A 24,088-nucleotide genomic window follows, 5' to 3' on the forward strand; every position below is an offset into this window, starting at 1 on the left:
AGTACGCACTAAATTATATAAAATATATGATACCAACTCAAATAATGCTAATGCTCAAATGTACCTCCTGTAAGTAGGCTCTTCCAAGCGCTAGAAGTTGGGCATGTTTGCAGGTTCAGAGCTGACATTTTCTCCCAGGGTCAAGCACTCAGGCTTTATTTGGAAGTTTACAATGTCAGCAGGCATGACAACTGTAAACAATGTACATGGACAAGGTTTTACATGGATAGAGAAAAAAAATCACAGATTTAATGTACATTTTTCTGCCTTCGAATGTACATTCTTTCTGCCTTCCTCTATTCCTTCAATAAGTCTCCCTACGAAGCATCTCATTACATGTTAAACATCAAGATTCTTCCAAGTTCCGGAAAAATTGGGCCAGTTAAAGCAGGGATATGGGACTGAGTTCTGATGTCAAACAGTTGCTATGGGATTAAGTTCCCTGACACCACTGAAGTTAAATTAACACTGATTTAATAAAAGCAATTTTTTACCTGGGATATGAAAGTCTACTTAGAGTGTGTGCTAGAGCTCCAGCTCTGCAGTGGGTAAAAGAAGCATGGTTATTCATTATTTTATTTGAAGATTTTATTTTGCTTTTAAGGAAAAAAAAAATGAGCCCATCCCAGTTCATATCTTCATATACATTTATAATTTATGCTCTGTTGAGTGAGAGAAAAAGAACAAACATATTAAAATTTGATACCTGTCCTGCAGGAGGAAACATTTCACGACAGAATTTGCATTGTTTAGCTCTGATCATCTCCACATTTAGTTGTCATTGCTGTCTTAAATATTGCTTCTATTTCTTCTTCGAGAATTGAGGAACAGCTTTTTGACAGTATTTTGACAAAATATTTTAAGTACTGAACCATAACTCCATTTCCCGCACTCGTTCTGAACTTATTTTAACCGCTCACTGATGACTTAATCCAAAATGTTAAGCTTTACTATTTGTTCCTACAAGACCTGCTGCCCTGCAGGGAATCCTCTGACAGCGTTAATTAAGGAAGTCAGTTCTGCAAATACTGGACATCAATAGCTTCTTTCGTATATATTTTATTTATGCCAAAAACCAAATTGATTATATAGTAAGAATATGATATTCAGACAGTCAGACATCCAAATAAAAGCTAAGAAGGGGATCAGATAACTTGAACCCCAAGCCACAATTAAGAAAACAAAATCACTTAATTTTTTACTTTTTTGTAAATGTTATTTATCTTTCCTGATAGCAGTCAGACTTCACTTCATCTGCGAATGTCTGAATACTGACATGAATGAAATAAAGTAGCATAATGGTATATGTCTGCCTAACTGCTTGTCTTCTTGGCATAATTTCAGTTTTATTATTTGTATTCAAAAAAATCTAAAGAATGTAAGGATAGTTGGGCAAAAGACACTGTACAAACAACAACAAAAAAATATTAGCCCCAACACCAGAAAAATCCATAACTTAAAACATATTTTAAAAAAGGAAAGCCTAGAAGTAACATATCTTACTCTGAGATATAAATAGCTCTGCTTCAAGTGTAGGATTAGTCCTCCACTTAAACTTTTACAGAGCCTCATGACATTCCACCACTGCCACAAACTGCTTGTGCCCAGGGATTTTCAGGACTAACCCTCTTGAACACAGATTTGTTGCAGCTCTGCCCTATCTTCAGACTATTGCATTCCCCTTCCTGCCATTACACCCTTGTATTCCGCATTTGAATGTCTTCATTTTCAAGCTTCTGGTGCATGTGCAAGCCACCGGTTACCCTCTCCACTAAGAGAGTGCAGCCAGTAACAGGTTTGGGATTTTACTCTATTTATAATAAAAGATTTTATTGTTTTATAATCGAGATAGCAATTACCATGACTGCATCTGGGTTTAATTTATCTCCTTAAACAAGTTTTGTGGTTATCCAGAGCATAACGCCATTAAAAATTTTACACAGCTGAGGTCTATCAGGAGGGAGAAAGCAATGCTTGAAAGGTAGATTTATGAACTAGAGGTAATGACTGCTGCTGGATCCTGAAGCACTCCTGCAGTAATTACAGGTGGCTGTTTTCAAGGAAGCCTAAGATTCCCAATACAGTTTAAGCACCTCCAGCTTTAGGAGGCATCACATTGTGCTGGCGGGTTGGTGCCTCCCTCCTCCTCAGGGAGCAGCCTCCAGCAGGTACCACCTGCCTTTCCCCGTTCGCACTGGCACGCAGCTCAGGCTCAGCTGGCTCTGACAAATCCTTGGGCAGATAATGCTCTCCATCCCCCCTGCCCAGGGCTCTGTACCACTTCCAAAGCTGTGGGACTAGAGGTGAAGCGGTGTCCTTTTTTCTGTTGCTGTAAAACCATGAGCTTCAAGCTTCTTGACAGCCGCCCTCCACTACCTGCTTGACAATAATCTCCAGTTGTCCTTCTCGTCTCATGTTGTGCAGCTCTCAATCTCTGCAAGCTTCCGCTAAAATCCTGTCAATCCCCTCTTCCCTGGAAGCAACTGCTCACTATTGAACTGGAGAGCCACAGTAGCCTTCAGCGCTGCTGCTGAGAGGTTAAAAGAGTCAGGAGGGGGCGAGCTGCTCCCCACCACCACCTTTGACTTTCCCCAGAGTATGGAGACTGACCCCAATATACGGAGACTGCCTTACATGCCCTGTAGGGAATGCAAAACAGAGCTGAGGGAAGCAGAGAACATGGATTAAGTGCTTCTGTTTTGCCTTTCCTTGTAGCATAGAGACAAGGTGTGATTTAACAAGGATGAAGGATGAGAAATTACCGATACACAGGCCGGGCAGATTGATAGAATGAGGGGTAATGGTTTCAAACTGGAAAAGCGTAGATTTAGATTAGATAGCAGGAAGTTAGATTGTTCACTCTGAGGGTGGTGAGGCACTGGCACAGGTTGCCCAGAGAAGCTGTGGATGCCCCATCCCATAGGTGTTCAAGGCCAGGCTGGATGGGGTTCTGAGCAACCTGGGCTGGTGGGAGGTGTCCCTGCCCATGGCAGGGGGGTTGCAACTAGACGATCTTCAAGGTCCCTTCCAACCCAAACCATTCTATGATTCTATGATTTGGATCTCTTACTGCTGCCAGAAACCAATACTAAGGGTTTATTATCTTTCTTCTGCATAATCCAAGTATTTACTTCCAGACTCCACCTGCAATTAGCAGTTCAGTGTCTTTGTACACAAATATTCATTTTTGATCTTGGATTATAGCAGTGATCAGACACACCAAACCAACCGGTGCAACAAAAACTGCACAAAAATAAGTCTGTGGAATATTTAAATCTCAGGTATACAACAATTGCATTATTTATTATACTGCACAATTCATTTGTACTGATGTTATAGGGAATAACAAATTGCTACCGTTTATGTAGCTTATGTAGGATATGCAAAACTGCAGAAGTCAGCAGTGCAGATCCGCTGGCCACTAGGAAATAGCTGGGCACTGTAACTCTGCGGTCTAGGAAACACTCTGTCAACTTCTACTCCTATACACACTTAAATAAATCTGGTTGATATAGGTGAACTAAATTACCATAAAGGCAGATTTATTGATTGGGAACAAAACATTACCCTATGAAACCTTCATTTAAAATCATTTAACTGTGAGTAATGTTAGTATATTGTTATGTATGATCTTCAGCATTATTAAGTAGGCATTTGCTGACTGATTACTGCATGTCTTCTCAATGCCTCTCAGTAAAGTATATTTGGTACACAGCTAAACTAAACGAGGTCCTACCACTGCTGAAGCCCTCAACGTTTTCTATGACAGATGCAAAACCCATTAAGACACATGCAATTCTATTTAATGTGACAAAAATGAGCCTGAGGAAAAGCATAAATATACCATTTCCACAGTATTCTAGAGTAGTTACATGGACTAGTTCTCACAACACCATTTGCTAGACGGTCCTTACACACAGGTAGGCAGATGGATTTTGTAGACTTAGGATAACTTGAAGCATGTCACAGCAAGGAAGCACGTGGCACTTTTTTGCTTTTAATTGTCAGTTCTGTGACAGCAAGAATTATCACCCCAATACAGCAGGTAAGTGTGCTTGACTTCCAGCACATCAAAAGTAAAATCTCCAGATGTGTTCCTGTGACATTAATTAACATGGAACGGGAACATTAGGGTCAAATACGGAACAAGAAAAGAGGTTATCTGCCTTTCTCAGGTAGGAATTGTTTGAGAGGGAGAGAGAGACCAATAAAATTACAAGCCGTTTGCCCATTCACAACTTCAGAAGTTTTATAAGCATTTAAGAATCCATGTATAAAAAAAAAAAAGAGAGAGACAAATGAAGGTGATAACTCACTTTTGTGAGTTTGAAAGCACCACTACAAGTGTCTTTCTTAAAGGGATCTTTAAAAGAAGCTATAATTTGACCCCTATCCTCACGCAGTCATTTAACCTTCCTCCCAAGTGTCACAGGCTTATCAGCAAACATTTGCTTAGACACTCCATGATTTACGGTCCAACGAAAGGAGAGGAACTGCCTTGCAAAAAGGCTTAGGCTATGGTGAATACCTTCAGGGACCACATATCAGCTCGCATGCCCTCTAGAAGGAGCAAGGATCTGAAAGATCCAGCCTACATCATAGCCAGTCTCAATGTTCATTAAGTAACCACCGTGCGATATTGTATTTCACAAGTGTTTGATTGCATCATGCCATTTTTAAGAAGTGATTTTCAATTACCAGAGTTAATGATCAACTGATTACGAAGCCATAAAAATAATGAATCAGATATTACCAATATTTCCACAGCATGGATGAAAATGAGCACCCCTATCAGACAAAATTAAAGCAGCAGTAGGTGACAACAAAATGAACAAAAGAAGCTATCAGCAGTATGAGTTAAAAATAAAACAGTTTGCAAAACAGTTTGAAGATGTCTGAATTAAGAACATTAAAAATAAGATATCCAAGTAGAAATTTCACTAAATGTTCTTCAGAACACTGTACGCTTTTGCACATTAAGTTTTCGGTCAAAATCCTGCTCTATGATATTCAGCGTATGCTCTGATGCTTTAAACTGTAACCAGTATATTGTGCAGTATAAATTATTTAATCGTGCTTTACAAGCTATGTAAAGCCTGTATACCAGGAATCCATGTGCATAACCATTCTGTACTTAAGCAAACAGGAAAACCACTACAGAAAATCTTGCCTTCTCAAAAAAGTAAAATGTGGTTTCAAATCTCATTATTTTTTTTCACCTTCCTCTTACAGGATCACAACAACAGCTGCTTGCATGATGGATCTACGCAGATACCCTCTGGATGAACAAAATTGCACACTAGAAATTGAAAGTTGTAAGTTACTGGAGGGAGAGGGTTGGCCAAATGACAGCTGTGGATTGAAAGACGTTCACAGGTTAGGTAAAACCTGTTCAAGTTGTTCAAATACTGTGTGCTCAGTGAGCTTGCACACCGAACATACCCAATATCTCTCTACAATGCATAAGCCAAAATATGTTTAATTCACAGTATTGGTTGATCCAAGCTCATCAGAAGTCTTTCAAAATCTGTTGTCGAGGAAGGGAGAAGGGTGTCTCTTGATGATTAGACCAGAGGACAGCAACCGAGCACTGTCCATCTGCAGCACCTAATCACCGCAGAACCTGAACTAACTGCTTTACCTCAGTGCACATCTCTAACATCAAGATTAACATCTGCCCCACACGGTGGCGGGAGGATTGATCAGTTACTCTTACCAAAACACTTGTAGGTTATAAAAGGAAACGACTTTATCCTTCAGCAACAAGGTTAATGACAGCTTTGCTACTGTCTTCCATGAGCACAAGATCAAGACGTGCACTTGCAATTTTTGTCATTAACATAGTCTATATCTTTTATGATGCTAGCCTTTAGAGAAATGGCAATTAAGGTTTTTGAAAAGAATTTTTATTCTGTCATTGGTCAAACCAGCTGCTGCCACTGACCACAGCGCAGTCTATCTAAACAAACTGGTTAAGACTACATAGAGTCCAAGGCGAAATAATGCAGCAATTTTCTAAGAATTACCATTTTTCACATTACAACAGTTGCACTGTTAGAGATAAGTGATCTTTTTTGTAATAATAATTCTCTCTAAAGTATGAGGTTCTAGAAAGGATTAACAGTTTTCCCCACATTCAGTCAAGTTTACTGCAGAGAAAGAACAATTTTAGCATTTGAACCTCTGCTTTGATGGATAGTTTGAAGTGTTAAATAAACAGAGAATCAAGCCAATCCAGGATTAACCAAAATAATTTCCTAATACCTATGTCATCAACAAAAGCGATGTTTTCATTGTTTGTAGCACATCCCGTTCAAGGAACTAAAAGTTCTCAGAAGTTCAGTAAGTACAGTGTTCATTCTGCAGAAACTCGTAAGATTTTCCTGTGGACCGAAAAGACATTAAATTCCCCAAAACCTCACAGCATCAGTTTTCAAAAGGATTCCATTAGTCATCAGTTGCTCAGATTTGACAAATAAAAGCATTTTCACAATGTCAAAACAGTGGAATATTCACATATGAAACGTTTAATAGTATTGCAACACAAATATAAAATAAATAACTAAACCAAAGAAGACAAAATCATTTTGAGCCTTAGAAAATGATGCTGAGAAAGATTTCAGTTTATTCTGAACTCTTCATCAGTTGTGTACACGTAAATGTAATATAGCTCAACATATCTGTGAGATGGTGATTGTCATGCACTGAAAAAAGCATACAGTCAGTCTACAGCACTGCTGAGAGACAGGATGGACTCTCAGCACAATGTTTATACTTGTTTATAATTTTTACTTGATGGCATCAGAAATGTGCCTTATTTAAAGCATTGAAATGGGCACACACTTTCAAAATTACTCTCCATCATGAAGTATTTTGTTTCTTTGTAAGTGCGTAATCAATATTGGCCTTAATATAAGTCGATGGAGGTGCAGCTTCTCATTTAGATTTTAAACTGTGTGGTAAGAATCTTGAAATGTTTCCCCAGGAATTATTTGCTTTTGCTCCTTTTCCTGGAATGTCATTCTATAGTGATTTTAGAAATTCTCTCCCAGGTGGAGAACAGCAAAGCTTTTATTTCACCAGCAAATGATTCCCATCAAGTAAACACTCATAGTAGGCTTAATGAAAAATATTTTTACTAGAGAGCATTGTCTGAACAGAACCTGCTCATTTATTTCTTCAGCGATTGAAAAATGGCGTTTATTATTTTTAAGATCCTAGTGTTTTGGCACTGCGGGCAGACACCTCAGAAAGAGAAGCAGGGAGACACTGCTGTTAAGGTTCCCCGTGAGGCACCCCAATAGCTGCCATCACCACAACAGCTTATTCTCTGTTCGCCATTCAACACGTACAAGACTCTGGAAGGTCATAACTGGTTACGCACCACAGTAAACACCCCACAAGAGGCGCAGTAGCGTGGCAAGCTGGGCCAAGTCCATGTGCACGTAATGAATACTTGTGTTAGACCAATATGCATTAACCTGCCCTGTATGCCTGCTTTCAGTTAGCCCCGCAAACCCACACCCCTGTGTACGAACACGTATACAGCCATTTTCTTCTCATTCCCGAGAAGCGGAGGCAGTAGGCAATTGTAACCTCCCTTTCCAGTGCTGCCCATCACCCTAATGATCTCCCCAGATACTTACTACTGCTGGTGCAAACTCTGGCCAAGTCTCATAGTCCACCACCTTACCGGACCTACAGAGCTGCTCATTAAGCTGTGTAGTTGTCATACACATCCTTGGGCTTTGCAGTTCCCTGTCTTTTTTTGGCACAGAACAGTTTTCTTGATGTTGCTTGCTGCTTCTTTCCTCATCTTCCAGCTTAAACTTAACAGGGCACAAAATGAATGCCATCTTTTAATTTTCAAAATAAAGTGAAAAACACATCTCTTCAGTAACTTCTCTACCTGATCAGCAGAAGAAATGGATACATATATATATATATACAGTACCACAACAATCAAAATGGGTGACTTCATACTGAAGTTGCCTTCATACCGAATTCATACCAGAATTTATTTGCTGGGAGATAGTCGATTTGAAGTCTCCGGCCCAACCGTGACTAAAGCTGATCAAAGTACACAAGCGTTTGTCAGCTAGCAGCCCAAATAATGATACCAGACTGACACTTGGCTGGCTCATACCTCTTTATTCCCAAGCTTTCACATAAACGAAGCTTTGTAGGAATGAATGCTTAGTGAGAATGCACTTAGATACTACCATTGAGACCTCATCAAGAATCAAAATTAGCATTAGATGGAACAAGCAATTAAAATGCTAACACAATCAGGGATGAGAGAATATCATGCCACTTGTGGCCAGTCACACACCCCCAAAAGAAAATTGCTTTTCAGACCTTTTGAACACTTGCTACAAATAATTCATGTCTCCAAAGATATGTATGTTGATATGTTAATACTTGGTGAGCTGATCCAAAGAAATCAACAAAGTCTTTATCCACAATTTGCAAACAGGCCAAAATTGGCAGAGTGCATTACATTTCATGAGTATTTAGATCAGTTCTCCTAAGAACTGTGGGACTTCCCAAAAGCACAAACCGGCTTACCTGCTACCAAAACCCCACAGGTAGTAGATGTGTCAGGAGCACTGGCATCTTTGACAATTCTTCACCTAAAATATACCTTCTAATGCAACACAGCTTTTCTCCTCTGCGTGTCTAAAACCCTTGAAAGTTATTGTTCATGTACCTGGCAGAAGAACATAGTCCTGAAGAGCAGGCTGCCTACTTCTCTCTTAGGCACTTGAGTACAAGTTAGCCAGTTGTCCTGAGGACTCAGCACTTAGTCGTACCCATTAATCCCCTTGAAAGCTACCAGGGGCAGAGCGGAGAGGGTGAATAAAGAGGTGATAACTGTGACCACTGCCAGTGCCACATGCATTAGGCACGTGATGTTTTCTTCCATGACAGAACCACTGTATGAGATTCCCACCCTCAACCTCTCCTTCCAGCTTCTGCATCGCACATCAGCTATTCAGCTTTCTGTTGTGCCAGTACACACACCTTCACAGAGCCGGGATTAAAATCAAATTGTTAACATTTTCTTGGTTAAAAAAAAAAAATGCCTTTGAAAGGAAGGCTTATCCACCTCAATTATGGGAGAGACAGGAATTAAGTAAACCCCTGGGGCAGAACTGTTTCTTACATAAAAGGACCGGGGAAGGTGGTGCTGTAATCACTAAGCAATCCTGGAACTGCCCATGTAACAGCAAGCAGCATCTCTGACCGCTAGGCAGGTACTCTGCACTATGTCACACCATTTTCAAAGCACTGGAAAGAGGTTTTGTTTGTTTTTATACTGTGTACGTTTATAATATGGTTTAACCCCTGTAGCACCAGCTTCCACAGCAGTATGGTTCATGGAAACCAGCACTGAGTGATAATCTGCTTTGAGGAGATGAGCTCTAATTTGCCATTGCCACGACTTTCTTCTTCTGCTACCTACAGCCTTGTTGGCTTCAGCAGGAATGTAATAACAATAACATCAACCTTCTTTTAATCCTAACCTCTGTTCTTAACAGCATTTTTATCGTTGGTGCTGCCAGTAATCACGCAAGCTTGATGCATGCAGAAAGAATACAATAAACTAAACTGGACACATAGACAGTAAAAAGACCTGCATGGATGTGTAAATATATGCAATACTAATATCCCTAAATCTAGTAGCTCTCAGCAGCACATAATCTGACACAGGAGTAACATGTCTGATCTTCAGCTGGTGAAAACTGGCATGGCTCCATTTTTGTCAATTGAACCACCACAACTCACACTGAGAATCTTCCCTGTCTGTTTTTTCATTAATTGTTTCAAATGTTTTGTTCCAAGCGGATGGCCCTTTCCTCAGCCCCACCCGCTCAATTATATCTGATCAGCAGAAACACTGTAAATTAACTCAGAAATGAAGATAAATGTTTATGAGGAGAGTGTAACGCCTGTAGAAAACGCACGCAACAATTAGGAATTTAAGCAAAAATAGAAAGGCTGAATAATAAACCAAGTCAAAAGTCTGTATGGGCATGTAAAACATCTACTGTGCATTTAAACAGGAGTAGTTATTACAGTATCACAGTATGCTAGGGATTGGAAGGGACCTCAAAAGATCATCTAGTCCAATCCCCCTGTCGGAGCAGGAACACCTAGATGAGGTTGCACAGGAAGGCGTCCAGGCGAGTTTTGAATGTCTCCAGAGAAGGAGACTCCACAACCTCCCTGGGCAGCCTGTTCCAGTGCTCTGTCACCCTCACTGAGAAGTAGTTTTTTCTCAAATTTAAGTGGAATTTAAATTAAGTTTATTAAGCTGATCTGCAGTCCCCTGCAGATGTAAATTCACGGCTCGCGGGGAGGCGCATACCTGCAGGTGCAATCGCAAGCAGTGTGACTGTGCAAGAGAAAGAGCAAGCAAAAGCCGAACAGACAAACCAATGCTGAGACACTAGACCATGGCCAAGATGGACCGTGTGTTCCTCACACCATTGTCAAATACCCCTTAAAAAAACTCTGAACTTTATGAGCAAATCAGGATCATTACCTGTTCTAATTCCATGTACAGGGACACCAGGGCTGCCCTGTGGTTCCCTGAACAGCATCCTTTGGAAAGCGTGTTGGTTAACAGGTTTTACGCTCAGATTCATAAGCATTGCACGTGGCACCATCCCATCTCCCTGTGTTTGAAGTCCTCTCTGTTTCCTTAATTCAGTCTCATTTACTCATCCAGGGTCAGATTGTAGCTAGACCCTGCACGGATGTGAGGTCAGAAAGTGGCTGCAAACCATCCCCCCCCTCCTTCCCCGCTCCCCCTCAACATGAGAGCTGCAGGATCTCCTTCATCCCTAAAGGGTGGTAGGAAGGTGGCACCCGAGCGGGTCCTCTCCCTGTCCTGAGGTGCTTCCTCCCCTCTAAACCCAGCGAGCTGGATGCACATTTGGCCCTCCACAAGCTCAGCGCTCCCCGGAGCATCCACAACATCTGCGCAGCTCTGTAGCAGTGCCAGAGCACACCGGCTCTGTCGCGCACACCGCCTGGCCCTCTCTTGAGTTCCCTCGCGCTTTTAAGGGACACTTACTCCTCCTGCAGAAGGAGCACGCTCCAGAGGAACCAAGCAGTCCCACAGATGAACTGCTCTTAAGCTACTCAAAGAACAGAGGAACACAGCACTATTCGTGAGCAGAAAGGCAGCGAGTCATTACACCTCACAGGGATGCTGTGGAAATTAGCCAATGACAAGCCCTGAAAATCTAAAGCACTAAGAGTTGTTCCTTAATAATACTTACAAGCGAGCAATTTAAGGCACTGCAAATAGCAGCAAAACAACCGTGCTACACAGGAATGGGAAAAGAGCACAAAGAATCAAGCGCTGCCCTATGAGCAAACCCCTCCAGCAGAGCAGTCAATGCGGGGATAATACGTGCTTATATCGAGCCAGCAGATTATTTTCATTAAAAAATTACATTTCCAGCTTTCCCGAAGCTATCTGACAGGACTGCAGAAGCTATGTCTGCACAGCTGACAACCAGAGAAATGTACACATTCAGGAGGAGGAGAGCATTTTGGTTGCACATGTTCCTTCACACACATTTTCATGGCTTTGCTCAAGCAGTTCACCTTATTCCAAATTCTGCGGCGGCAGATGGGGAGACCGTATCAGAGGCTTTGCACCTGTTTCGGTGTCTAATACCACGATGGCCACTGGAAACTTCTGTGTATAAAATCAAGGGATTTTGTAACTGGAGCTGCTTCATCAGCGGAGCTGGGATCTCTAACAATCCATTTCTCACAGATTAGCATATACCGGGACAGAGGAGACTTAATACTTGGCTGGAGGTTACCCGGGCTGCTTGGCACACTCACGTGAGCTCTGACGGACGTCAGCTTGGCAATTTAAGATGTTAAATCCCCCAGCTGTTAGTTCTGCTGTACCAGGTAGCCTCTGGCAAGGGCTACGACCGCTATGGCAGTTCACAAGCCGGTGCCTTGGCATAAACCCACGGTCCCTGGCAGCAGCTGCAGCAGGCTCTGGACCGGCATGGGTGAGATGCAGACACACATCTCAGCTGACAAGGGGGAGGAAAGAACGAGAAGGCAAACAAGCAGGGGCAGTAGCATCAAACTGCTGGAGCTAAATCACCCAGCACCCGTCTGTCAGAGACTTCTGACTGCAGACAGCTGCCCCACTGCAGCATCCCTCACTGCATCACTGCAATCACCTCACCGCACCACCTAGACGATAAGACGGGGTACTGTTATTGCTCCAATACTCTTTGTCCCTTTGAAGTCACCAGTATCACAATCACGGTGTGACCTTGTGGCCTAAGCTTGCACCTGGCTTTCACTCAGCAGAAAAAAATCGATGTGCCAACAGCACCGCTCTGACAACAATTTTTTTCCCGATTTGGGGTTTCTCTTCCAGCAGCCCCCAAACTTAAGTGAAATGTGTTTCACTGTCACAGGAGAGGGAGAGCCAGGCTGCGCTCCAATTTAGCAAAGTTATTTACTTATTGGCAAGCTACTATGTGTTTTACAACTGGTCTGAGCAGATTATCGGAACTGTCCCTTTGGTCTCAAAAATCTGTGTCTCTATGACAACTGTGATGCTGCAGCGTGATTCGGGGATTGACACTGCAACACTGAACCAGGCGTTAGCCTTGTCAGCAGCACTCTTAGAAACCACTTCACTTGTGTGGGAGAGCTGAACAAGCCCACAGAAACCTGAACAGAGCAAGTTAGGAAAAGAGGAAGATTTATTTAGTTGGCTACAGGATAGAAAATGGCAATTCTGCCTTGACTCCGTTGTTTTTATGGCTGTCCCTGCTTCACATAGAAATAGACCTAACACTAAATATATGTAATGCTTTGATGAAAGCGCAACCAACTTAAAGTGATATTGCAGTCAATCAATAAAAATACTCCATCTGAACCTCTACATAGTTTGTTGCCAGGAAAAGTAACCGTGTTCATACCTAAACATTCATTATCACCTCTGTTGGCACAGAGTGGTCTGACAGAATGAGATTTGAACAGATTTATCACAGCTCCCTGCTTGAGACAGGATTACATTGATCCAGGGTATGATTGCATTTGAACTACCAAGGATGTAAGAACCTACACCTCAAACAAAAAAGGGCTATTTTTATTAGAGATGAAAAACCTGTCTTAAATCCAAGCTTTCCCAGCCAGCTTTTCCTTTGCCTGTCTGCAGGCACCAGATATCCAGCAATTTATTCATGCCTGGCAATAAAAATTCACTAATGAATATGACTGTGCTGGTACCTGAGGCAGCAGGAGCTTTGAGCTGGATCCACTCACGTCTTTTCCCTAAAGTATCCGAAACCACTAAAAGGGCATCTGGTCTCATCCTGCTTCTTCTCACCAACCATATCAAATTGCTTCCACAGAAGGCATAATTTCTTCCCTCCCAAAGGAGCTCATTGCTCAGAGTATTCTAAAAACCAGTTGCAAGGCCCCTTCCCTGTTAAAAAAAGAAGTCTGGGAGGACACTCAATTCAATGCCTTTTTTAAGAGATTCCATCTTTCTGATGTTTCTAATGAGGGCAGCTCCCACCCTCACAGTTGCTTAAGTTCTGCCACATCTGTAAATGAAGAGTTTCTCCCACTCACCCGCCTGTCAGCCTCCCCCTGCTCCCCCATGAGACGTGTCAGACATAAACCCATGTCCTGTCATGTGTCACTTCCCACAGGCCCTGCAAATCCTGGGAGGGGAAAAAAAGATATCATTTTTTCCGCTTTGACTTGTCCCTGGTTATTGCGGTGTAGCCCTGGGGCTAAGAGCTCTCTTCTGCTTCTGGCCAATTCCTTTAACTGCTCTAAAATACATACTCAGCCTTAAATTTCTTTCAAACTTGGTGGACTATGAAGAGGGAGAGCGAGGTATCTGTTCCAAAACGCATATCACACAAACAGTGGGATCTTTCTGAGATTAACTATCTGAATGCAAAAGGCAGAAGAGTTCCCGCCTGCCCATCTTGATTTAATCTGCCAGCCATAAGTGATAGGAGGTTCTTAGCATTTCACCCGATGCACAGCATTCACAACTCACCGGTGTGCAGGTGGGTCTCCATCCATGCCTTCTTCTGTACTCCCGTTGCTGCCTGCTCTATGACATGCACAGAATGACTTCTTTCACAAGGGCTCTGCCATGGATCAAAGGTCATATTCAGGCAACCAGCTCCCACCCACAAAAAGAATCCTTTTTTTTCTCCTAGCAAAAGAACAGTTAACACCAGAAAAACAGAAAAGCATACTTTATCCCCTCGCACTCATAAAACAAGCAAGACGGTACCATAGGAGATACCCCAGCAAGAGCAGGAATGGAGCTCAGCACACGCAGGCTGCTGGTGTGATCCCATATACTGCCCATTGGGACAGCAAAGCGACTGCTCTCTGGGCAACACATTTTGCAATTTGAAACACACTTTAATCATTTCTAAAGACATTCAGATAAGACACCCTAGCTCACTGCCCCTACCCTCTGCAGAATACACACACTGAGCTGGTATCAGTGCAAATTCACTCTCAGAAGGATCACCCACGGAGAGAGACTCTGCACGCACACAGCAATCTGTAGATCCACAGTAACTTCCTTCTGAGCTGCAGAGAACACGCTGGCAGCAAAACAGGAGTGGTTTTAAAATGACGGCATGAGCAGCCACAGCAGCAGGTTTAAACATCACGGGGACAGAAAGACTAGCACAGCGCTGTGGAGCTGAGCAAGTTGTTTTTCAGATACTCCGAGAGGCAGATTCACAAATAGCTTGTCGATATGGAAACTGAGAAATTAGCCAAATAGGACTGTATGTTTCTTTTTTTTTTTTTTTTCACTTCAAAATTTAAAATATATTTTTGGCTCAGTCATTCCTTACTGCTCATCTTTTAAGTCAGTCACTAAGCTAAAATAATTCATTCTTCACACTACACTAGTGTTAAGCCACAGTGACTTCTCTGTTTCCACACTTTGGAAAGATTTCTTTCCCCAGAGGACTATAAACCATTTACTTTACTTTCGCAATGCATTTTTTACACTGCACACAAATTTAGAAGTTACTCAGATGCTGATAGTATAGTCTATATGACTTTCCCTTTTTATTTTCAAAAAGATGGATAGCTTGTCTCTATAAGGATGCCTAGATTTTAATAGCAAATACTTGACACTCGATCATTTCAGTGTGTGAGCGCACAAAATTAGCCGAGTCACCGATCTGGTATATCTTAAGCACTCTTCTGTTGCACACAGAGGAACATAGAGTTATTCTCACCGACTGCTCTTCTCCTTTTATTGCCATCTGAGCAGCCTCAGAGGTACCGATACAGGGCCCAGGTTGTCCCCTGGTGACCACAGTGGACAGGAAAGCCGGGGCTGAGTCGCTTCCCAGCACAGCCTCACCAGGTCTCAGCCTTCAGCCTTTGACAGCCCCCAGCCAGGGGAACGGCAAAAGCAAAAACGGGGCTTGCTTTTCAAAAATAAGGGTCCATTTAGAGAAGGTTTCTCAGGAAAGAGCTGTGCTCTTAAATAAGTCTGTATTTCTGCAGCCAGAGCAGCAGGGAAAATAATCATATCACATTTTTGGAAGAACTGGCATATTGTGCTTTGAGGTAATGCAATTGTCCTAGGATGTTACAGCCATAAGTACAGCTTATGTATTTACTTGTCTTCTGCCAAGGTGTGAATTGCCGTATAAAACAAACAAAACCCAGAACAAACTGGAAGATTCTGGTACTCATGGATTCATTTCAATTTGTGAGAATGAAGCCTTGCCCCAAATGCATCCGAGTTTACTGGTATTCTAAATCTTGAGAAATTTTCTTTTCAGTGCTTATGAACTCTGTGTCTTGATCTATACCTTCAGCTCCTTGGCACCACAATAATACAAATAAACAAAAAACAATGCCTCGAGTCTCTCTGTGGAAAGACCGCTTACCTGACCTGGCACAACACTAGCGTGAAGTAGTTTTATTAAGTGGCAGTATACTTACATACAAGACCTCCAGCCCTCAGGAATCTACTCTGCAGAACTGAGAACAGAATGGCGTCCTTCTGATAAAATTCTTAATGCTTCCTCCATTGGCTTTCTGCTACTATTTCTAACAGCTTTATTTATTTATTCATTATCCTCATTAACTTAGAACAACAAACATTAAGTGTAGGAGTAGCCTGTACAAGGAAACTACCGTTATGAGCAAACCATAGTCTGTTAGAAAATTCAAGAGCATTTATTTCAGTTGTGTTTGCAGGGTTCATTCATACCAATATGATTTTTTCACTGGGTTTAACTTTTCTGGTGATTGGCAGCCCTCAATCACAGAATCACACAGAATCTCCGAGACTGGAAAAGACCTGTAAGATCATCTAGTCCAATCATCAACCTAACACTGACAAGCCCACCACTAAGCCATGTCGCTGAGCACTATATCTACACAATACCTCCAGGGATGGGGACTCTACCACTGCCCTGGGTAAAGCATTCCAATGCCTGATGAACCTTTCAGTAAAGAAATTATTCCTGATACCCAATCTAAACTTCCCTTGGAGCAACTTGAAGCCATTTCCTCTTGTTCTATCAGCTGTTACTTGACAGAACAGGTCGACTCCCATCTCTCTGCAAACTCCTTTCAGGTAGTTGTAGAGAGCGATAAGGTCTCCCCTCAGCCTCCTCTTCTCCAGGCTAAACAACCCCAGTTCCCTCAGCTGCTCCTCATAAGATATGTGCTCCAGACCCCTCACCAGCTTTGTTGCCCTTCCTTGCACATGCTCCAGCGCCTCAATGTCCTTCTCGTGGTGAGGGGCCCAATTCATCAGGCTTCCACGGAAATTGCAGCACCAGGTTTCCCACACTGCCAGCCCAGATGTCCCTGGCCAGGCAGAACCAGCTGTGCAGAGAGGTGCGTGTTTGTCTCCCTCAAGTCTTTCAAATACCTGTTGCCATTGGAGTGCGAGCCTGGTTCGTACAAGGGACAACAGTCCCTCAGCATGCTGATGGAGACTGAGTTAGACAAAGATTCGTTTGAGACGAGGCACTGGACGCCAGCCAGGATCAGGGCTGCATAGGCACAGTGCTGATGGCCAGGGAAAATGGAAAGGTTGCACAGTAACTGATCCGAGCTAACGAAGCAGCACCTAAAGGCTGCTAGAACACTATCCAGTATATCTGTTCCTGCCGGTGAGGTGCAATTTTGGCTAATACCCTCAATGACTTGCTTTTAAGTCAGAATATATGGCTAACCTGCTCAGCAATCTATCTCCATTCTCATTCATTTATATTCTGTAAGTGCCTATGTACACTAAATTACCCGCGGAGAGTTCTTCCTGAGAAAACACACAGTTATTTAACATATTAACATTTCTAATCCAAACCACAGAGACCATGACCGCCTTATTTGAATTCACGTTTCGGGTCAAAGCAACAGAACCTGTAATTCAAATATTTCACACACTTACTATGGGAAGGAGTTTGTATCAACAGGATTAGGCACACAGAAAATTACTCAGAATCCGCTGATTTTAAGATCTTGGACCTTCTCTCTCTATGGAGCACCTGCCCTTCCATTAACACCTTGTATTAGTCCACTAATGAGCGTGTGCCGCATGCCGGCCTCCACACAAAGCTGCAGACACTAAGCAGACTTTGTACATCAATGACCTAAAAACCCTGTTCCTTGACGTTAGTCTATGCTTTTAGCCACAGAAATCCCCTGCTCGTTCTTTAGTGCTTAAAGAAAAACAGCAGCCATAGCAGTATCACGGACACCTCGGTGTCCGAGAAGCCAGTCATCTCCTCTCTTCGGGATTCCACTCCACCCCTGAACCCAGCCTGATCATTGCCCAAGGAAACACGCAAATTTTTAATTCTAATTATTGGCCAGGGCTGTACAGTCATACCAGACTAGTAAGGCCTAACATTTCTCTACATACACCTGTCTTTGGGTTGCCATTGATTCGAAATTAATAATGCAACGTGTTAGTAAAATGCGATATATTCCTTCTATACTTCCCCTTTATGCACTTCACATTTCCCTACAAAATGGAGATGGATTGATTTTGTACGGCACTAAAGTCTATAGATGAAAAGTGGTGTATAATTTCTTAGTAGTAACAAAATTTTGCTATTTTCTACCGTTGTTTTGCTATTTTGTTCTTAAGCATTGCTAGCACAAAATCAGTCTCACCAAGACAGGCAGCCCAAAAAATGCCGATAGCTTTCACTGCTTAGCCCAGCTGTGAACTGCGGTACGTGTCAAGGTGTTTAAAATGATGGTGGCTTATCTCAGTGCCTTAGTGGAGGTAAACTTCCTCAGAGAAGCCAATGCCATCCCAGCTTCATAAGCAATGGGAGTCATTTCTGTGCAACCAAGACCAGAATTCAATCTGAAGCTCCTTTTTTTTTTTCCTCCCTCGTTACAGCTATAAATCTGTTACCAAGTATAGATCTGGATGTACTTTTCCCTAATTTTTTGTTCTTTGTAGGACTTTCTTGCTCCTATTTCTTGGCAGTACAGAATTTAGTATTTACCTATGGTTACAGAAGTAAAGCGGATAGGTGACAAAGTTTTAAAACAAAAGTCAAATCTAAAATTCCTTTCATGGTCTTGTAACAATGTCAAAAAGAATAACATGGTATTTTTCAGGCAAGGCTTTTTCCCCAGTGAAGTGTATCAATTCAGTAATGAGCAACAATTTTGGCAAAACATGCATGCAGAAAAAATGTAATACATGTACAATACATGTGCATTGCAAAATATATTTTCTAAAAAGAGTCAATATTTCACTTTCAAGAGTCAAAATAGTTGTTATTTTTATTTGAAAATAATTTTGTTTAGAAAAGTACTTTTTTCACTCAATTTTGTCTGAACAAAAATTTTCAGGTAGCTCAGTATAACTTTAAATCTTTCTACAATTGTTCATGAATTGAAAATTCATCTACTTACGCAGTCAGAAAAGCGACTGAGACCACCATGAAAACCTCATTCTCATCGTTTATCTAAAACGCCCAAGTACCTTGGCCTTGTACTTACCCCAGTATTTACCCCTCTGAAAAATTTAAGCACCTGAATTAAGTAATTAAAATTTTAAAAGGGTTTTTACTATCTCGGATAGAGGAACACAATATTGCGTAGGAATATAAGGTGTACTTGCATAAGCCACGCTGGCAGAAGTGAGGAACACAACACGTCCTCTTTCATCTGCGGTCCGAGCCCCGTTGAAAGCAGAGGCCTCACGGCCTTAACCAAGAGCAGGTTTTGGCCTGACACGATGGAGCACAGACCAGACGGACCTGGATTTCTAAATGTCTTTTTTTACCGAGTACAACAGCTGTATCTAAAATTGAGGGAGCCTGCCTGGCAACCAAATGGGAGCACTTAGAAGTAGATCTTAATTAGCCAAATGAAGTAAGTGCTCAAGGGCAAGATGTGTTTACAATACGAGCAAACAAAACTATGTACCATGCAATATTGACTGAACTAAATTAATTGAATGCCAAGCAGCTGGACCTCTGTTGCTAATGTTTACATAATGGACTTATAAATAGTGCTGTTCTCTTTTTAACTTTGTAAAGCAACTCAAGTCAGAAAAAACTTGCAGGGTTACGGCTCAGACTGGGATACGGTCTAGCATGTCTATTGTACGGCACTTCTAGACGGGAAAGAAGGAGGAGGGAACCAAAGGATGAAAAGGGTGATTTGCAAACTCTACATAAAATGTGCTCCTGACAGCGTTGCAAGCAGGTTACCTTAGTCCGGTTCATGAAGGCGTGGAAGTCCTCCGAGTCAGAAAGAGTTGAGGGACTGCACCACTGGGCATCCAAGAGAGGTGAGGCCTCTCTCAACACACCAAGGTCTCTCACCCCAAGTCAGGCACTCCCAGCCTGCACAGCCAGAATCGGAGCAGACGCAATTTGTGGTCTACATTTTAGTGCTCCACATTTTAGTGCTCCTGATGATGGATTTTTTTTCCCTCCTCATCAAACCAGGGGGGAATGAAGGGTAGAAGATAAAAGAAAGAGGGGAAAAAAACCCAAACAAACCTCACCAGAAGTCAGGAGCTTTAGTTCAACTTTGAGTGGATTGAGACACAGCTGGTATCCAGTATAAGTGTCCATTCAAACGAGGAAGAAAGGGGCAAGGAGAAAGCTAAAAACAGATCCAGGGAAAAGGCATCTCAGAACGTAAGCAAGAGAAGACGACGGGGATTTCTGACAAGAAACAACACCTCTCTTCCCAGATCCGAACTCTCAAGGACAGTCTGGTACCAACAGCAAGTGAACCTGGATGCAAGGCAAGGAAACTATTGGGGTTAATCTCCTCATGCATAGCTTCTGCCCTGATCACTGTTGACTGGCCTTTAGACAAGAACACGATGGTGTGACTTCAGAACTTTGCTGGTTTCAACACCACAGGAGAAGATTCAGGCTAAGAAGCGAGAAACGTGGAAGCAGCTGAACAAACAGATCCTCAACAGTTGCAACTACTAAAGCACCATTTTAAAACTTCATGCTTTAGAGCCATTCAAACTAGACTATAAACTAAAGGTCTGTAGAAACTGATGCATGATGGCTGTACTTCTCAGGGCTGATCAGTTAATAGCAGTTGTCCATCTGCACGTTACATGTACAATTACGCAAGGATCTAGTTTACACAAGAAGACACTAGTCAGGAGCACATACTGCACACTTACTTTGTTGGGAAAAAATTTAAAAAGTAATATCACTGCTGCTATTTTTGAGGCAACAGGTCATCAAAATGTCTGAAGTCCAAAGTTAAATCACTAGTACTGCTCGCTAAACATTTGCGTGTAAGAGACCACCGAGTTTTTAGTGACATTTTGGCCACTGAGTTACTACGGGCAGGTTACTTATTACTATACAAAATGTGTGGGCATGAACAGGTTTTTCTAATCACAATTTCATTTACATTAATTACATAAAGATGTGTAAAGTCAGAGGCACTCAACATCAGGCCAAAAATCATCGCTCCAGTGATGAAGTAAAAATACGAGTTGTAAAGGTGAAAGCCATGAGACAGACAGATCAGGCTGCAGTGGAACATGTCAGACCCTTAACTGCTGTACTGTCTCAGACAGAGCGTCTGTCTCACCCATCATCTTGCCTCTGACGGTGGCCAGCACCACACGTCTATGAAGCTAAAACACAGCATAGGATATACATGCTGATATTTCCCCCATAAACTCCTCTAGTAAGTGTTCTGCCCTTGGCTACCTGAAATCAGAAATGGTATAATTGTGTTTAATAACCTGGATAGATTTTTACTCTGTGAATATATGATAGCTTCTGAACAAGGGCAAACTTCTGACACCCGCTTCACCTTGTGCAATGGGTTCTGCAGTTTATCTGCACGTTGTATTTCCCTTCATGTCTTCCAAACTAGCCACTAGACATACGACGTGTTGCTTTCTTGGTCTGGAAGCGTGAGGGATTGTGAATAATCATGTCCTGTTCAAGCTCACCATGCTAACTTAGGATCTTACAGACTTCTGTCATAACTTACCCTCAGCCACCTTACCTGCAGGCTGAAGAATCAGTCAGTCCTTCCTGCGATGGAAGCAAGTCTGTCTTTCATCATCTCCATGGCCCTTCTTTTTAGCCAACTTAGCACAGCTATTTTGGGGAAAGAAAGAAAACTGCATAATAGTCAAGAAATAGCACAACATGAATTGGAAAGCATATGAAAATGCAAACAAAGAATTTTGCATTTGCTTTCCTTTCCTAATAATTCCTTGGTTCGCTTTTTTATAGCTAATGAGAATTAAACTCTTACTAGCGAACAGGAAAAAAATACAAATACCAGTATGCCTTATAAGAGGTACTCTTGCACATGAAAGCAATACTATGTAAAACATAATTATGTGTATTTCTGATTGTGCACTGCATTATATTTGTTTTAAGCTCAGTAGGTCCTTTGACATCACTGGCATAATCCAGTAGAAGGAAACAAATAAACCAGTTGGGCATTTTCGGTACAAGACTGACTACTTATCCAGAAACCTTCAATGTTTCCATCTATTGAGACTACAGTGATACTGAGAAGTCCTGCTGTGTTAGCCATTAAAGAGTTATTAAGCAAAACCAAACAATTCCTCTCCCAAAGGATTTTCAACCTTGTATCAAGTTTCACTGGCAAATGAGATTTATAAAGTTAGAGGGGCAAAAAATGATAACAAATAATAAAACAATATCAAAGGTGTTTGCACAGTAAGGCAAGGTTATAATTCACTCTCTGAACTAGATTAGGATGTTTCAAGAGTGACTTTATGCTGTAATAACATTTATTTTCTGCTTCTAATGGATAGGAAGTGATGTCTCCAACAGGGATGGAACAGATTGCCCCATATGTTAAATTTATTTTTATTTGAGAAACCTTCTTAAGTAACTGACAATTTGTAGTACTCCAGCACTCTAACCAAGTTTTCATTTGGGTCAGTATTGCTTAGGCTAAATTCTGAATCGCATCCCCAGTTGCAATCTGCCATCTGCCTATAGAAAGTATTTCTCAGTGAAAACAAAGTCACTTATAGATACAAACACCCACTCAAACACAGGTGTCAGGGAGCCTTTTCAAGCAATTCTATTGCCTTAACTAGTTACCTAGCAATATTGCTTTCCAAAACACATCTTCAGGTCTGTGGTGCCCCGTTCTCATGTTGGGTTTAAGTTGAAATAGTACAATAAATCTACTACTGTACCGACCACCTTGGTGATGTGTGGAAGAAATGTTTTATCTTCCTGTTTTAATACAGTCATAGGAATGACAACCACGTGAAACAAGAAAAATGATATTGTAAGAATACATTGAGCAACAAAGACCAAGTTGTTAAGAAAGTGATGATCCGGTAGTGATGGAAGAGCGTTGGGTTCCAGCCTCATATCCTTACACAAGACCAAATGATTTGGGGCACATGGACTGGAAATATTATTTTGAAATGTGCAACTTAGACTCAAAACCCCAAGGCAGAGACCCTGTCGCTGGGTGTTTTGGAGCTGCCTACCCTGGAGAATCAGAAGGAAAATGGTGCTCTATGTGGACTTCTCTGTGGAATTGGTAATAATAGTAGAACCATGACTTTTATTTGTTGAGGTAATGTAATATAGATCTTTGTTCATCCCAGAGGTATTTGAGATGGTAAGTGCTGCGGTGGGAAAAAAAACAGCCTGGTGACATTAACATCTAATACACTGTTAACCTCGGCTATAGCACAACGTCAGCAACATTTCCAAAATATTTTTTTCTGTGAACAGCAAGATTTATACATGACCTATTTCTTGCCGTGCTTGAATCTAGTTACTTTTTAGATCTGTGGTATTTCTGCCTAAATGTTCTCACTTAAACTCTCAGCTGCTGGTCTAGAAGTTAAAAAAAAAAAAAAAAAAGTGTTGGCACATCAAGGACTGTATTATAATTTCTAGACATTATTTTCTAGGAAGCAAAAGGTTTAATATCTTGAGGGGCAATTAAACAGATTTTAATGGGTTTGAATTGAAGCTGGGAAAGAATCTAGCAAGCAAACAAAGGCTTAAATAGCTCAATTTTCATGGGAGCTTTATTAATAATAAAAAAAAAAAATCTTAGTAACCACTTATTATTTAGGTCAAAAGAAGCACACACAAAAATCCTAGGGAATTTGTTTGATTAAGTGGGCTGGACTGCTAGGGATGCCAGCTCAGGAACCGGGACGCGTTTGCTCGGGAAACATGGAGCAAAGGTGCTTCAATCCCAGGGCACCCCCTGTGCCAAAGTCCTGACATGCAGCACATCACCATCCCTCCCGAGACCCGGCGCTCCTCTAACGCGTTCTAATTGCTGTCCCGGCCAAAAGCGGCGACAGGGGCCGGGCCGGTTGCTCCGGGCCGGACCGGCCGCGGGCGGCGGCCCGGCAGCGGCGCTGGGGACCTGCCCCGCCGCGGAGTGCGGGCGCCACCCGGTGGCCACCGGGCGAGTGCCGGGGGGGGAGACGGACGGGGGAACAGAGCTTGGCCACGCGAAGACGGTTCTGGTTTTTAGGGAGCGGGCATAAATGGAATGAGGTCAACTCGCGTTATTAAAT

At 42.1% G+C, this 24,088-nt stretch overlaps 1 protein-coding gene across 1 annotated transcript in view; it reads left to right on the plus strand.

Moving 5' to 3' along the window:
- The window catches only part of GABRB1 (gamma-aminobutyric acid type A receptor subunit beta1), a gene marked incomplete at both ends in the record, with an annotated part of 144,486 nt that overhangs the window by 104,629 nt on the left and 15,769 nt on the right, over nucleotides 1-24,088 (plus strand). Inside the window, one exon of the mRNA XM_082482575.1 lies at nucleotides 5,233-5,315. Within this exon, the coding sequence (XP_082338701.1) occupies nucleotides 5,233-5,315 (83 nt within the window). The remainder of the gene's footprint in view (nucleotides 1-5,232; nucleotides 5,316-24,088) is intronic.

This window comes from Vanellus vanellus (assembly GCF_965231255.1).
Source record: "Vanellus vanellus genome assembly, chromosome: 4".
Classification (NCBI taxonomy): domain Eukaryota; kingdom Metazoa; phylum Chordata; class Aves; order Charadriiformes; family Charadriidae; genus Vanellus; species Vanellus vanellus.